Here is a 15626-nt window from a genome sequence, read left to right as displayed (position 1 = left end):
GTAGATTTGTTCAGTCTGGATCCTTCAACGGTTATCTTACTAATCTTAAATTGTGCCAGTACTGTTACCTTTACACAGAAGTATTCTAATAAATATGTACAGTTCAGTACTTGAGAAACTGAGTCTGACTCTGAAACAGATTCATATTACATGCATTTGCATTAGTTTTAAGCTTCTGGGTTTTTTATATAAACTGAAATGCCACAGTACAATTTCTAAACATTTATCCTCGAGTCAAACTCTCATTATGAAAAATTAGGAAGCTATCTATAAGGGAGATTAGTATCTTACCATTTTACTTCATTGGAAATACTCTCTTTGATTAAAAATGTGTAAATATGGAAAAAAAATGTACGCAATTTTATGTGATCTTGCATTTGCTGGCACTGCAGCCACTGGCAAAGAGAACATTTGGCTACTCTTGTTAATTTACTTTCAAGCAACAGGAATTCAAAATACACACAATAGCAGAAATCAAACAATCTTAAAACTATTGTTTCTCTGTGCCGTAAATTAATCTGTGGTAACCTTCTAGATTCCCACTAATTATGAATCTCATATTCCCTGACATGGCATTTCTTTCTTACCATCTGGCTTTGCACTGCTTTGCTGATTTTCTATGTAATAAAGAAGCAATACGAGACCACTGGTTTTTGCCATATTTCATCACAGCCGCCTTCAGAATTTCATCCTTAAAGAAAAAAAGAAACTGTTACAGATCACAAGAGAGAAAGCTTAAGCTCAAGCAGAGGAGTACATGGCAGATTTCATCTAACGGGCTGACCCAGTGGAAACAGCACAGCACTGCTGCTCCTTTTGCACATTTTATTCTCAAGATGAATGAGGATTTGTATTTCAAAGGCCAATGAAATCAATACAGATTAAATGAAAAAAGATAAGTGATGATTATTATGGCCTATTTCACAGGCCAGACAGAACCTCCCAAACAATTACTGTCACTGCTCTTTAACATACAGTGTTTAAAGGTTCTGAAAGTCTTCCTTGAAGAACAGCAATAAAGACTTAGGGAAGTCTTTGTTTGGTAATGACACAACATTTGGAAAAATAAAATAAACTTGACAGATACCTCTCGTGGCTTATTTTAGATAATACCAAAAATTATCCTTTTTTGTCTGTTTTTCACATTTTAATGCAATTGGAATATTTACCTATCAAAGGAATATGCTGTTAAAAAAACAAGTACCACAAAAAGCTTATGAACTGTAGGGGTGGGGGGAGAATGTAATGGATTCAGCTTGGGAGTGAGGTATTTCATATACATCAAAGTGTGCACTGAGATTTGATCATAAGCTAGAAGTTCTACCATTTGTCTGTCAATCCACCCATCAGCCCTCTCTCCCCTCCCCCCGCTACATGGGTTCATTATTTTTGGTTTCCTCAAAGGTCAGAAAATGGTATTTTAAATGCATCTAAGCTATTCTTGCAGCCTTGTCAACCAGAGATGTTCCCCTTCTGTATCCAATAAGTACTTGTAGTTGTGTCCGGAATCTGTCCAGCTACACTGTGCCAGTCATCAAGGACAGACACTCCGTCCAGCACAGGCACCTCTCAGCACATGGCAGCTTTACCTGTAAGCTGATGACAAGTTCCAGCTCGAGCTGCTACAGGAAACAATTCATTAAATTTCTATTAAAAAATAAACCCTTGCTTGATTTTTAAAATTTACTTGGTTTTATATGGCATACAGTAGCCATACCGATGACATTAGAAGGCTTTTTTGGAAGTAATGGGTCATTTTCCTAATTACCTGATATCAACTGGTTCCACTTTCTATAGTTTTAATGTTGTGTGTATAAACAAAATGTTACTAAAAAAATAGCACTAAAGAGAGCTATTTCGCCCTGGTACACAAAAATGGGTGAAACAGTAATCTACGTAACCCACTGCTGTTTCTCTTAACAATCACCAAAATTATGGAAGGCCATAAGAACTGGGTAAGCGCACAGTGGTTCTTCCTATCCTCTCCTGACCTCCAATTCAGCTGCCTCCTGGCACACAGCTGATATGTGACAGGGGTTAAAAGCACCTCCAGTATATTTCCCAGCACACATTACGTTTATCTTCCATTAATTTTTCTCACTGCTTTTTGGAACTATGTACATGCCCAGTGGTCACAGTATACAGTTGTTGACTTCTGGATTTAACAGTTTCAAGTACCTGCTTTTCCTTTAAACATGCCATCTAATAAAACTGACATCCTTGATTTCTTGTGATATTTTCCTTTCCATGATCACTTGCTGTTCTGAAAGCATGTGATGGTGAAAACGGGAGAGGAGGGTGGGGGTTTTGTGCTCTTTTTCAAATGGCACGTGAATGTCTGTGTACAAAAGCATTTCAGTGTATGAAGAGCCCATACCCATCTTCACCATTCCTGCATTTGGAAAGGTCTTCGAAGGCAAGAGATTCCAGCTCCTTCATACCTCTAGAGAACCCTGCCTAGCAGTAGAAGACACACTCCAGTCTACAACAGGGACATCTCCGAGAACAACACGGCCCACACACCCACTCCGGCTGCTTTGGGGACGGCTCCTCCAGGGGGCAGGGACAGGACAAACGGACAGCTGACCACCCCATCCTCGCCAAGGCGCAGCCTTCAGGCCAGACAACACCGATTTGACCTCTGCCCGCCAGGACAGGGGGCGAGGAGGAAGGTGCAGGCTGCTGAGGAATCCAGCCCTCCATGGCCACAGTGCCTGCAGACGCCTAACCCGCCGCCGCACCCCCCCCCCTCAAACACAACAGAAGGCCCAAGAAAGTCCCCGCCTTCCCCACCCCTCCCACTGTCTCAAGGCACCCCACGACACGAGGTCGCTGCGCATGCGCACCACCACCCCCACCGCGCCTGCGTACTAGAGCAAGGCGCCCCCCCCGCCCCCTCAGCCGCTGAGGCCCCGGGCCTGGGGGGTGTGGGATTAAAGCCCTCGCAGTCCTACCTCGGTGTTCCGCCACACGCCGCCTTTTATCATAATCCGCGGCATCTTGGCGGCAATGGGGGCTCGAAGTCCTGCAGAGAATAACGGGGTGAAAGGAACGAAACACCGCTCGCCTCAGCGAGGCCGGTCGAGCCCCTACGCAGGCGCCCTCCGCGCTGCAGGCGCGCGCTCTGCGCAGGCGCACAGGGGACACGGTACGGGCCGCGGCGGGAGGGGCGGGGGTAACGGGGGGGGTGGGCTGACCGCTCTGCGCAGGCGCGGGCTCGGCCGCGCTGCGCCCCCGCGAGCCGGACCTCTTGGAAGGCGCTTTGCGCTGGCGCCACCTGGCGGCTGGAGGTGCGCAGGGCGGAGCGGCCCGCGCGGCGCTGACGTAACGCAGGCGCTGTTTATTTAGTTCTGTCAAATTCCCCAACGGACACAAACACTGTCTGGGCGGCCGAACCCAGAGAGTTGTAGTGAGCGGAGTTAAATCCAGCTGGCGGCTGGTCACGAGCAGGGTTCCCAGGGCTCAGTATTGGGGCCAGTTGTGTTTAATATCCTCATTGCTGATCTGGATGAGGGGATCAAGTGCACCCTCAGTAAGTTTGCAGATGACACCAAGCTGGGTGGGAGCATCTGTCTGCTCAAGGACAGGAAGGCTCTGCAGAGGGACCAGCACAGGCTGGATCGATGGGCTGAGGCCAACAGTATGAGGTGTAACAAGGCCAAGTGCCGGGTCCTGCCCTTGGGTCACACCAACCCCAGGCAACGCTCCAGGCTGGGGCAGAGGGGCTGGATTCACTCTGCCTGGGTTCAGTTTTGGGCCCCTCAGGACAAGAAGGACATTGAGGTGCTGGAGCGTGTCCAGGGAAGGGCAGCAGAGCTGAAGAAGGGCCTGGAGAGCAGGTGTGATAGGGAGCTGGGGGTGTTTAGCCTGGAGAAGAGGAGGCTGAGGGGAGCCCTTCTCGCTCTCTGCAGCTGCCTGAGAGGAGGTTTTATGAGGGCGGGCTGGTCTCTTCTCCCAAGTTACTCATGATAGAACGAGAGGAAACAGCCTTAAGCTGCATCAGGGGAGGTTTAGATTGGATATTAGGAAAAATTTCTTTACTGCAAGAGTGGTCAGGCACTGGAACAGGCTGCCCAGAGAGGTGGTGGAGTCACCATCCCTGGGGGTATTTAAAAGACGTGTAGATGTGGCACTTCAGGGCACATCAGGAGGCCTGGGGGTGTTGGGTAGATGGTTGGACCTGATGATCATAGAGGTCTTTTCGAACCTTAATGATTGTGTGATTCTATGAAGGGGACAGCAGAAGAAAAACAAATTTCACCAATGTTACATTTTCAGTATGTTTCTGTAACTTGCAAAAAAACATGCATTTACATGGGTGCACTGTAGCCCAAATGAAAATTGAACAAGTAGCATATAGTAACATATGGATTTTAACACCTATTAAATCATACATTTTAGGCTCCCTAGCAGCACTCAGAGATCTCTGCACCTTGCTGCCTGCCAGGACAGGCCTGGCAAGGATTTCAGACATGGCTAAGCCCTCCAAGTGGAGCACCAGGCAGAGACAGCTGTCTTCTCCTCTTTTCTGGCACTGAGTCCAGTGAGTTTAAGGAGGGGTCACCCATCATGATTTTTGCATTAAACTGTTAGTAGTTGAAAGAGACCAGATAATCCACAGTTTGTACTTACATTCACACCTACAAGATTTAATTAATAGTATTTCTCACAGCTGAAGTCTCACCTGTGTCATCCGTTGTCCCACAGCAAAACTGGAATTTATCAAGAAGGCCATGGAGGAGCTTCATTACTGGATTATAGCTTACCAGTATTTGCAAGAGCAGCTGCAATAAGTCGCTGTTACAATGCCTCTTTCACCATCGTTTCTGAGATGCAAATGTTACCTGGGGCTCTGAAATTCCCAACTGGGTAACAATGCACTGAGCTGCCATTGCATTTCTCGCCCTAATCTATTTCTTGGCATTGAATTAGCAGCTATTTCTGCTATTTCAAAACAACTGCTGGACCTTCCACACTTCTTACCTTTTCTAAGTGAAACAAAGAAAATGTTGTATCTCCTTCCTTGTGTTGTAGATGAATCTGCTTGGTGGTTAACCCTATTGCAGTATGGCCTTATTCACCTACATTAATTTTGTGATCAATGGAGCAGAGTCTGGATGGAGGCCTGTCACTAGCAGTGTTCCCCAGGGGTCTGTGCTGGGTCCTGTCCTGTTCAACATAGTCATCAATGACCTGGACAAAGGGACAGAGCGTAACCTCAGCAAGTTCGCTGACGATACGAAGCTGGGAGGAGTGGCTGATACACCAGAAGCTGTGCTGCCATCCAGCGAGACCTGGACAGGCTGGAGAGCTGGGCCCAGGGGAACCTCAGGGAATTCAACAGGAGCCAGTGCCAGGTCCTGCCCCTGGGAAGGAACAGCCCCCCGCACCAGCACAGGCTGGGGGGGACCTGCTGGAGAGCAGCTCTGCTGAGAGGCCCTGGGGGTGCTGGGGGGCAGCGAGGTGACCCTGAGCCAGCACCGGGCCCTTGGGGCCAAGAAGGCCAACGGTGTCCTGGGGTACATTAAAAATAGTGTGGCCAGCAGGTCGAGGGAGGTTATCCTCCCCCCGTGCTCTGCCCTAGTGAGGCCACATCTGGAGTACCGTGTCCAGTTTTGGGCTCCACCGTTTAAGAAGGACAGGGAACTGCTGGAGCAAGTCCAGCAGCGAGCTACCAAGATGATCAGGGGGCTGGAGCATCTCCCTTATGAAGAAAGGCTGAGAGACCTGGGTTTGTTCAGCCTGGACAAGAGAAGGCTGAGGGGGATCTCATCAATGCTTGTAAACACCTAAAGGGTGGGCATGAGGACAGTGGAGCCGGACTCTTTTCAGTGGCGCCCAACGCCAGGCCAAGGGGCAATGGGCATAAGTTGGAACACGGGAAGTTCCACCTCGATATGAGGACAAACCCCTTCCCTGTGCGGGTGCCAGAGCAGGGGCACAGGCTGCCCAGAGAGGCTGTGGGGTCCCTTCCCTGGAGACATTCAAACCTCGGCTGGACACGGTCCTGTGCCCCCTGCTCTGGGTGTGCCTGCTCAAGCAAGGGGTGGGATGGGGTGAGCTCCAGAGGTCCCTTCCAACCCCCACCATTCTGTGATTAACTTACTTCACCCTGTGGTTAACTTTTGTTCACTTATTTAGTAGATGCATAGCAGATAAAATGACACCTATTTGCTCAAGCTACTTGTCATCAGTGTGATTTCTATTACGTTCTACTGCTTTGTCCAAATTCAAGATGTGTTCATAAAGAAAGTTAAGCAAACTTTTTTGGTTGAGATAGAAAACTTTGTAGTATGGTCTAGGAAAGGCTTTGATTTTTGTTAAATCTCTGCAAAGATAAAAAATTACCTTTAGCTAGCAAAACCAGTAATACTGAGAATAGCCTGTGTCTTTATTTTAAAATGAGTGTGTCTTTACATTTAAATTTCTCTGACTTGTCAGACTGAGAATCACTTCCAATCCCCAAAAGCGCAGTGCATTGCATAAAGAACAGAAGGAAGCCTCCTGAGTCATGAAACACTTTATTTTTTATTAGAGGCAACAACCCAGAATAATTATTTCTACAAATTCATCAAGCTCCATCTGAAAATGTCTTCTGTTCTTACTTACAACTAAAATAAAAACTTATGCTTCTTACAAACTCCTTTTACAATTTCTGTCAATGAATTTTTCCCCTTAAATTGGGCTCCCTTCTTCATCATTGTACACCATACTTTTAAACAATTATTCTCAGATGTAGCTTTCTTAATCTTATCTGATATTTAGGCTTACAATTGTCTTCACCAGTTTTGTTTCCTCTTTGTACTGGTTCTTTTGAGTTTTTTCTTCAAATAAATGATCAGAATTGTACAGTAATGCAGGTAAAAATTTATCTATGCTTGTATAACAGTGTTAATATTTCCCAGAAATGCTTTTCTTTATTCATATCAGAATAATGCTCTTCTTTTTCACAACTGTGTCGGGTGTTAGCTCAATTATTCTATGATTTGAATCACTGATTCCCAAATGGCAACTTCCCAGCTTGTAGTAAAAACATCTGTAACCACCAGGGTTCACAGTCAGACATATTTACTTGTCTGATTTTACTGCGACTACAAAGAACTAGATCACTTTAAAGACCTTTGCTGATCTGGCATATACATATATCTATTCATGAGTTTCAATCACTCTTGGAAAATTGAGTTCCAAATCACAGAATGGCTGCGGGACCTCTGTAGGCCATCTGCTCCAAAGCCCTGCTCAAGCAGGGCCACGCAGAGCTGGTTGGCCAGGACCACGTCCAGATGGCTTTTGAGTATCTGCAAAGAGGGAGACTTCACCACCTCTCTGGGCAACCATTTCAAGCCCATCTCCTACACTACCAGAGAGCCTCTGCAAAATATTATATTTATGAAGAAAAGCATACGTTAGAGAACAGTAAAAAATGCTAGTTTCATGTTTACATTCTCTAAATTAAGCTATAGCTTTACTCTGCTGTCTCATGGGCTGAACTGTAACATTAGGGGACAGTTAGTCTTTCCCCACACAGGAGGGTAACACCGCTGTTATCGATACCACTGAACATACTACAGTCAGTGATGTCCACATATGAGTTTCTGCACCTGCCTGGATGCATTCCTGTGCCCCCTGCTCTGGGTGTGCCTGCTCAAGTAGGGGGTTGGACAAGATGATCTCCAGAGGTCCCTTCCAACCCGTGCCATTCTGTGTTTCAGTCATTCTGTATATCTCTGTAAAACAAGCAAAGATTTGTCTAGATTTGAATACAAAGTGGAGGAACGATACATCTGTCTTCACCATACCAGGTAACAGCTGCTGTTTGGCACAAGTGGCCCTTATACATGGTATTTTAGACACACAGTAAAGCTCTTTAACAAAATAAAGTTTACAGTTCAAGATACTGCTAAGGTTTTTATTTAACTAAAGTAGTATTTGCGACATACCAGCAAGTGGTTAAATTAACAGAAGTTCTTTGAAAGCATGGTATTGTCTGTTTTAAGAAACAAAGAACACAGTAACTACCAGCCTGAGAAAAGATAAAGAATTTCATACTAGATTAACATTAGACATTTGCTTAAAATTGAAGATTAACTTAAGGATTCTCAGTATCATAAAGTATCCGATTAAGGATGTTACCATTTCTGTCAGACTGCTCAAATTACCCCACGTACCAGTAAGATAACTGCCTAATGAACCTTTTATAGACACACACATACAGAACACATTTTCACAATTATCCTGTGATGACATCAATCTTATTTCTGTAATTTGGTGAGATACTATTTTTCTTCCTTGCAAGTATTGCAAGAGAACCTGGGAGTACCGAATGCAACTTTTAGCAGATGGGAGGTAGCATTAAGCATCCAAACACACTGACAATTTTTAAATGAAGAATTATTACTACACAATATAACGTGCACTTCCTTCCCTCCCTTTAAGCATTCTTTCATTTAGACATGAGATTTTTTTTTAACTTTTTTTACAAGAAAATAAGTGGCACAGAGTAACTGTTTAAACTGATGAATATTGGTCAAATCATAACTGACCTCATGGTATTAAGAAATTACTCGGGCATGAAAAAATGGCTCCAAGATCTTCTTTAGCCCCAGCTGTGCCAGAACTGAAGCTCTCAGAAGAACCTGGAGCAAGCCATTACCCCTGAGTCTCACTCACTGGATCAAAAAGCTAGCTGCATCCATTACCAGCCATCATTCTGGGGACAGCAGGGGAATATAAAACAATGAGCAAATTCAGGACACGTAAGCACCTCCAGAATCGAGTGCCAACTTGCAGTTCCCAAGCTTATACTCCAAGCTTATGTTGCCGCTTATGCTTTTCCAGAAGTTTTTTGGTAGGCAGCATCACATTACACGTTCCACACTTGTACTTTTTTGCATGTGTTTTTACATGCTTTTGGAAAGCAGGTTTATCTACCGTAGAAAATTTACACCTTCTGCAGCGCAATTTTAAATGGGTCAGTAAGTGGCGCTTCAGGTGGCTAGATGTGCGGAAAGCAAGAGCACACTGACTGCACTTGAAGGGCTTCTCCCCTGTATGAATTCTCAGGTGTAGCTTCAAGTTTCCGTTGTGGGCTGTGCAATAGCCACACTCTTCACACGTGTATGTTTTGACAGGTAGCTGCTTTTGTTCATAGAGACAGCCAGTAGATAAGCTTTCCCCACACGAGTGTGAAGCCAGATGCTGTTTCAAGGACAGCCATTTGTTTGTTGAATAGTCACAGTTCCTACACTTGAGATGCTCCATATTAAAATGTGTGACTCTGTGTCTTTTCAGGTGACTGGAAGTACGAAACTTCTTCTGACAAACACTGCAGCTGTAGGGTTTCTCACCTGTGTGAGTTCTTACATGCAATTCAAGGTTACTTAAAATATAAGTAGTGTACTCACACTCTGCACACTGATAGAATTGTGGCTGACTTTGTTCTAGCAAATCATCTTCTCTGCCTTTCTGGACATCTGGCTGTACTCCACAGAATTCCGAACCAAGCAAGGAATGGATGCTGTTTGAACCTTCCGAGGAACGAAATTCTCTCTCTGGACACATGCCTACATGCATTTCATGTTGCAATTCAAGATCTTCTAAGCGGCTATCTACATAGAGGCAATGGCCAAACTCGTATTCATTCTTAATGTGAACAAGGCTGTGTTTCTTCAAATGGCTTGATGTTTGAAATGCCTTATTGCATTCTTTACACACAAACAGTCTTTCATCTGTATGTATTTTTAGGTGCAGCTTAAAGTCGCTATGGACAGCAGTAGCATAATTGCAACGTTGGCACTTGTACATTTTGAATGTAGACAAACTGGACGGCCACGTATCCTTTAATTTTTCCACAAATTTATGATATGCATCATCATCTTGAACTTGTGAATGAGAGGTCTTGGAGTTGAATAGAGGTTGCTCTTTGCAAAGGACTGCATCCATTTTGTATGAATTCAGAGGAACTTCTGATCTATTCCCAATAAATGGTAAGCTGCTGCTTCCATGGCTGTTTTCAGGGATTTTCTTTCCAGAGCACATTTTCTTATTGTCCTGCACATCACCTGCCCACTCAAAGTCTACTTCTGGAGCCAGCATTCCCCCACTGAGACAATCATTTTCTTTACCAGGAAACAGAGAAACATGATCCTGGGAGACACTGTCAACTTTGCATATTTTGTCTTTATGATATTCATTGCTCTGATTCATATATCCATTAGCAGGAGCCTTAAACTGTTCATGAAATTTCTTATGAAAGCTGAGATGCCCTCTAGTGTAAAACACTACGTTACACTCATCACATGTATAATTCTTTAAAGGTCTTCGAGTTCTCTTCCTTCCACTTACAAAGTCGCATTGCTGCCCTTGGCATGGTTCTTTGCCCACATGTAATCTTCTGTGTCTCTCCAACCCAGTGGTGCTTGTGAATGCTGACTGGCAGAACTCGGAGGAATATGGTTTAGCCCCTGTGTGTATGTAGCTATGCCTTACCATGCTTGCAAAATATAATGAGAAAAAGGTGCAAAACCTGCACTGGTACAGCTTATATCCAGCATGCCAGTACATGTGATTTAACAGATAGGATAAGCTAATGCAGGAATAATCACATTGAGGACACTGGTAAGGTGGTTTCGCTTTATGTCCTTTCATGTGATGAATAAAAATCCTCGGATTTGATGAAGCAAAGAAACAAATTTTGCAGGAAAAACTAACTGGCACACCCAGAGGTGTAAAGTCCCTTTCAATTTTGATGAAAAATTTCTCATATTTACTTTCTCTTTTCTTGGTCTCAAATTTCCTTTCTTCAGATTTTCTCTGACTAGCTTTTCTCGCATTTATTCTGTTTTTTCTTGCCTTTTGCAACCTAGTCATTTTATTATGAAGTTTAAGGTGATTCTTAAGGTTGACAAAAAAGAAGAAGGTTCTTTTACAAAAGCAGCATTTATGTATTTTCTTATCTTTATGAGCTGAATAAAGATGTTTCTTTAGATGCGCACTGTATTTATATAAAGAACTACAAAACCTGCACTTAAAATTCAATCTTTCAGGCTTATTTATAGAACAAGATGCTTTAGAAAGAGGTATGAAAGTCACATTATTACTTAGCCATGCTAAATTGTCTTGCTGGCTTTGGAATTCTTTTGGGCTTGCAAGAGAAGAAGCAACTTTTTGTTGCCGATGTCTTTTTCTAGGAAATGGTGTTAATGTCTTATAAATATGCTCTCCAGTAGTATTTGATTCAGCGGAAGTGGAAGCATTTGACTCCAGTTTCCCTAGATCTTTTAGCAATTCTTCTGAAGTAGGAGAACATCCATTATGAAATGGAGCAGAACAATTATAGGTAAGTTTCAGTTCTTCTTTCAGGCCATATTCCAAACGAGAACTCAGAGTTTCATGTTCACATTCGCTTCTTTTTCTGTTAGTAGATTCATTATCTCCATTCTTTGAAGAATCAGGATCTACAGGGGGATAAAGTCACATGCATGACATTGGTGAATGTTCATGATTAATTGGTAGTAATACCCCCAAATTACCTAGTGACTTGCTTACTCTTCACTCCTTTTGCTTCCTTAATATTTTCCTACCTCCACTTCTTCCCTAATGCCTCTCTCCGTGTCTCTCCCCCAATATTTAAATAATATTTTAAGAGAAGAAACCCTAATTAGGAGCCTCCTTCTTGCCACTTCCTCTTTTCACTCAAAGCTCTGAATTTCACAGACAACACTACATCCCCTACAGTTTTTAATAGAACAGCTTTATGCCAGAATTCCCAGGAAAGTACTGTCACCAAACTTTGCTAGAGCTCTGTTCTCAGAAGTACGATGCTCCTTCTGGTGTCTTATCTGTTACAAAGTACTCTTAGTACTTCTGTATGACTTTCTTACTGAAGGAATTCCATTTGCTGTAAGGGATGGTAGAGTTTAAACCTAAATTATGCCTCTCCCAGTCTCTGCTTACATCGATGAGAGTTACTGCCTGTTGGTTTTCTCTCCCTAATATCTCTAATTGGGATAAAAAAAAAACCTTTAACCTAAATTTTTTTTCAGATCCTTTTCCCTAATGAAAGGCCACCCTTTTGCAAACTGCAGCAGAATGAAACAGTACCAACTGATTGTAATTTCACTATTTTTCACAGGAGTCTGCAGAAGAAGAGAGCACACTCAAGCCAATGTTCTTTTTCTGCTGCATATATTAATCAATGCGGAAATGCTTACTCTAAAATAAACGGCTTTGCCATTCTTCCTATATACTTTCCTACCTATTTCAAAAAGTTGAAATTTACCAGGTTTCTTAAACTCTTGCACTAGTCTTATCAACAAGTTACCTTCCATTTCAACAACTGCCTCCATCTCCGTGTGAATTTCTGGTTGTTTCTCTCGACTGCCATCAGAACCAACACTTGCAGTACCGACGAGCTTCTCTTCACATTCGGGTATCACTGCCAACGTCAACTGACTGCTTGTCTTGACAATGTCATCTCTACCTTCATTGCCAGCAGAGGAGAGGGGAGGAGGCATCTTCTGAAGGCCATCATCACCATCACATTCTTTTCTGTCGCTGGTTTCGTTTATCTCCATAAGCTCTGTTTTGCAAGACGATGTAGGCAACACACCATTTTGACTATATTTATCTGTGCCTGCATCACATTGATCACTTAAAGATGATGATTTTGATCTGTTACACACACTCTCGGCAGCCAATTCTTCTCCATAGCATTTCATACTATTATCCTCATTTGGAGCGCTGTTTTCTTCCCAAATGCTCAAACTGTTACTGTCACTTGAAGGCATCACATCGCTTTTACGGAAAATGCTGTTGTTTAAGTTATGCTTCCACTCATCCTCCAGCTCGGGAAGGGACGCCACCGGCTCCTCAGCGTCATCTTGGAGAAAGTCATCATCGCTCAGCACAAAGACGGTGACTGGGAGAACAATTTCAAAGACGTGCGACTCTGAGGACAGAAAGGGACAATATTAATACAATTCCCCAAATACCCGAAGCGATCGGAGCCCGCCCTCCCGCCGCTGTGCCCGCGCGTCGACCAGTGCGCATGCGCGCACCCAGGCCACCACCCCGGCCACCCGCAGCATGGCGGGGGAGCGGCCTCTCCCCTTCCGCGGTGCCTCGCGCCCCTCTGCCCCAGCCCTGTCCGAACCCCACCGGGTCCCTACCAGGGAAACGGGCACTTACCACTATCGGCCTCCGGCTCAGGCTCAGGCACCGGCCCCCCCTGCCCCGCCGACATCTCCCGGCGCGGCCTGTACCCGCCCCGGCTGCGCGCTGCAATCAGACCGTCTCCCCCAAACCGCACCGCGCGTGCGCAGGAAGAGCAGGGGAACGGCGCTTCCTGGCGCGCGCGCGCGGTTTTCAAGTGTGCGCGGCTCCTGATTGGAGGGTGCGTCAGGGGGACGGGGCCTGAGGAGGGGCGGGGTGTCCGCCTGCCTGAACGCTTGTGGTTTAAGCGGTTTAAAAATCAGTTTTAAACGCGTTTTCTACCCGTTGCCTGGACCAAAGCACCCCAGCCGTGGGCAGGGAGGGATTTTTTAAAGCTCCACAAAACCTATTCCCATTTTAAGCAACACAAAAAGTTAAGGTAGCCTATGAAGCAGGCGGTGGAGGGCTCGGACCTCTCGGTGACCCCGAGCGTTACTCCATCACGCCGAAATACGAGGGGTGGTTTGGTGGTTTGGTAGTGGAAAGCCGTGTTCCCTTGGATCCTGCTTCTCGGGAGGGGGAGGTCTGAGAGCCCGCAGGGGAGGGGAGAGGCGTTTGCAGGGCGGGTCTGAGGACGTGTTTGCCGGGTGAGGATGGGGAGCTGCGAGGTCTCCGGCTCACCCAGGCTGCCGTTTCCATAGATACCGTGGGCCATCCCTCAGAGATGGCTTCCGGAGTGAACTTCAGAGTGTGTTGGTGAGGGTCTGAGCTCAGAAATCAGCATACTGCTTTCCTGAAGGACACACAGAAGGAGGGGGTTTCTGATTAGCGAATGAATTCTCCAGGCTTAAAGACTGCTTTGCCCCACTGTTACTTAGAATCATAGAATCATTAAGGTTGGAAAAGACCTCTAGTATCAAGTCCAACTGCCATCAACCCAACACCCCCAGGCCTCCTAAAATATGCCCTGAAGTGCCACAGTTACACGTTTTTTGAACACCTCCAGGGATGGTGGCTTCTCCACCATTCTGGGCAGCCTGTTCCAGTCCCTGACCACTCTGTCAGTGAAGACATTTTTCCTAATATCCAATCTAAACCTCACCTGGCACAGCTTCAGGCCATTTCCTCTCATCCTACTTGCTCCTTTGTGCCATGTCCCTGCCAACTCAGTGTATAAACAGAGGAAAAAAACAAAGTAATTTTTTCATTAGGCCCAAAAGCTTTCGTGGAAAGTGAAGTAAATTTTTGTACTGGGTCTGGCTGCCACAATTTTCTTCATAGCAGCCAGTATGGTGCGGTGTTTTTTGTTTGTGACCAAAACAGCGTTGATAATGCACCAATATTTTGTTTCAACAGTGTTTGCACCACATTAAGGCGTTCACTGTTCCTCTCTTTGCTCCTCATGGAGTGGGCAGGAGGTTGGGAGGGGGCACAGCTGGGACAGCCAACCCCAGCTCTGCAAAGGAGTTTCATCAAATGACTGACAGGGTCATTCCATACCATATGACTTCCATGTGTGTTATTAACACACAATTTAGTTACAAATCTAAAACACAGCACCTTGCAAGCTGCTTTGAGGAAAGTTAACTCCATCCCAGCCAGAGCCAGTGCAGGTGCTGGTGGCCATCTCACAGAGTGATAGGAGGATTTGTTCCTTTTTTGCTTACTGCTCGATTATCCATGCTCTGGGGCTGTTGAGAGAAAAGGCAGCGAAGGAAGGTAAACTGAAATAAAAAGTAAACCAGTAATGAGAGTAACTTTGGTCATATTTGCCCTGAAGAGATTGTTCTCAAGTGGTCTGATGAGCTCTGGTGTGCTACCAAAAACTCGCAGTCCCTTATAACGAGGTAACTATGCAGTGAATTGCTCATGCAAAGGCCTGAGAGAAAAGTGCTGGGGTTTGCTGAATCCAGCAGTCCACTACATGGGAGGCTGCTGCAGCTCCATCCTCCCTGATCCAGCCAGTAACACGGCTGAGCATGTCATCCCAAAAGGCACTCATGTTTTCATACACCTAGTACACAAATATGTGTATGTACCTATCTAAATATACATATACATATGCAGTCAGCCACACAGATAAGCTTGGGCAGAAAACACAAAGCACTCACACAAATAGGAATGGTACAGATGGCCTGATCCTGTTCCTCCTCACTGCCTGATCACAATGGGATTCTGCTAATGGAAGGGGTATATGTACATATATATATCCGTGCATACTATATATGTATGTAAGTACACGTAGTATGGATCATTGCAATAGCTGGTGGTGTGCTTAAAGTCTTGTTTATGGGCAAAGAAGCAGCACACCTTATGTGTATATATCAAGCCAAGAATTTATTATTAGCACAACTGATATCTCAACAGTCTAATTCAAGAATTATTATTAGTCTAGATCTAATTATTAGGAAAAATAGAAAGAATAAGATTGCACTTAGAATACTTCTGTGGAGAAGAAACCTCAATAATAGTAA

At 44.8% G+C, this 15626-nt stretch overlaps 2 protein-coding genes across 2 annotated transcripts in view; both read right to left on the bottom strand.

Moving 5' to 3' along the window:
• Positions 1 to 3136, bottom strand: part of CDC5L (cell division cycle 5 like) — a 35763-nt gene extending 32627 nt beyond the window's left edge. Inside the window, exons 1-2 of the mRNA XM_075086618.1 lie at positions 2955 to 3136; positions 588 to 691 (exon numbers count right to left, since the gene is read on the bottom strand). Of these exons, the coding sequence (XP_074942719.1) occupies positions 588 to 691; positions 2955 to 2999 (149 nt within the window). The 5' untranslated portion in view covers positions 3000 to 3136. The remainder of the gene's footprint in view (positions 1 to 587; positions 692 to 2954) is intronic.
• A 3369-nt stretch (positions 3137 to 6505) lies between these two features.
• LOC142054275 (uncharacterized) lies at positions 6506 to 13334 on the bottom strand. Its single transcript, XM_075086617.1, has 3 exons — positions 13189 to 13334; positions 12323 to 12949; positions 6506 to 11456 (listed from the first exon to the last, which is right to left on the bottom strand). Exons 1-3 carry the CDS (start codon positions 13241 to 13243, stop codon positions 8800 to 8802), a joined length of 3339 nt encoding a protein of 1112 aa, XP_074942718.1. The 5' UTR covers positions 13244 to 13334; the 3' UTR covers positions 6506 to 8799.
• Positions 13335 to 15626: the final 2292 nt, after the last annotated feature.

The sequence above is a fragment of the Phalacrocorax aristotelis genome, chromosome 3, assembly GCF_949628215.1.
Source record: "Phalacrocorax aristotelis chromosome 3, bGulAri2.1, whole genome shotgun sequence".
Taxonomy (NCBI): Eukaryota; Metazoa; Chordata; class Aves; order Suliformes; family Phalacrocoracidae; genus Phalacrocorax; species Phalacrocorax aristotelis.
Note: the sequence above shows the minus strand (reverse complement) of the source record. Positions and strands in the feature narration are given on the sequence as shown.

Coding starts and splice junctions, on each gene's coding strand:
- LOC142054275 (XM_075086617.1), bottom strand. CDS start 13,243: ATGTCGGCGGGGCAGGGGGGGCCGGTGCCTGAGCCTGAGCCGGAGGCC. Junction 12,950..13,188: donor TGAGCCGGAGGCCGATAGTG/GTAAGTGCCCGT, acceptor TTCTGTCCTCAG/AGTCGCACGTCTTTGAAATT. Junction 11,457..12,322: donor GGCAGTTGTTGAAATGGAAG/GTAACTTGTTGA, acceptor ATCCCCCTGTAG/ATCCTGATTCTTCAAAGAAT.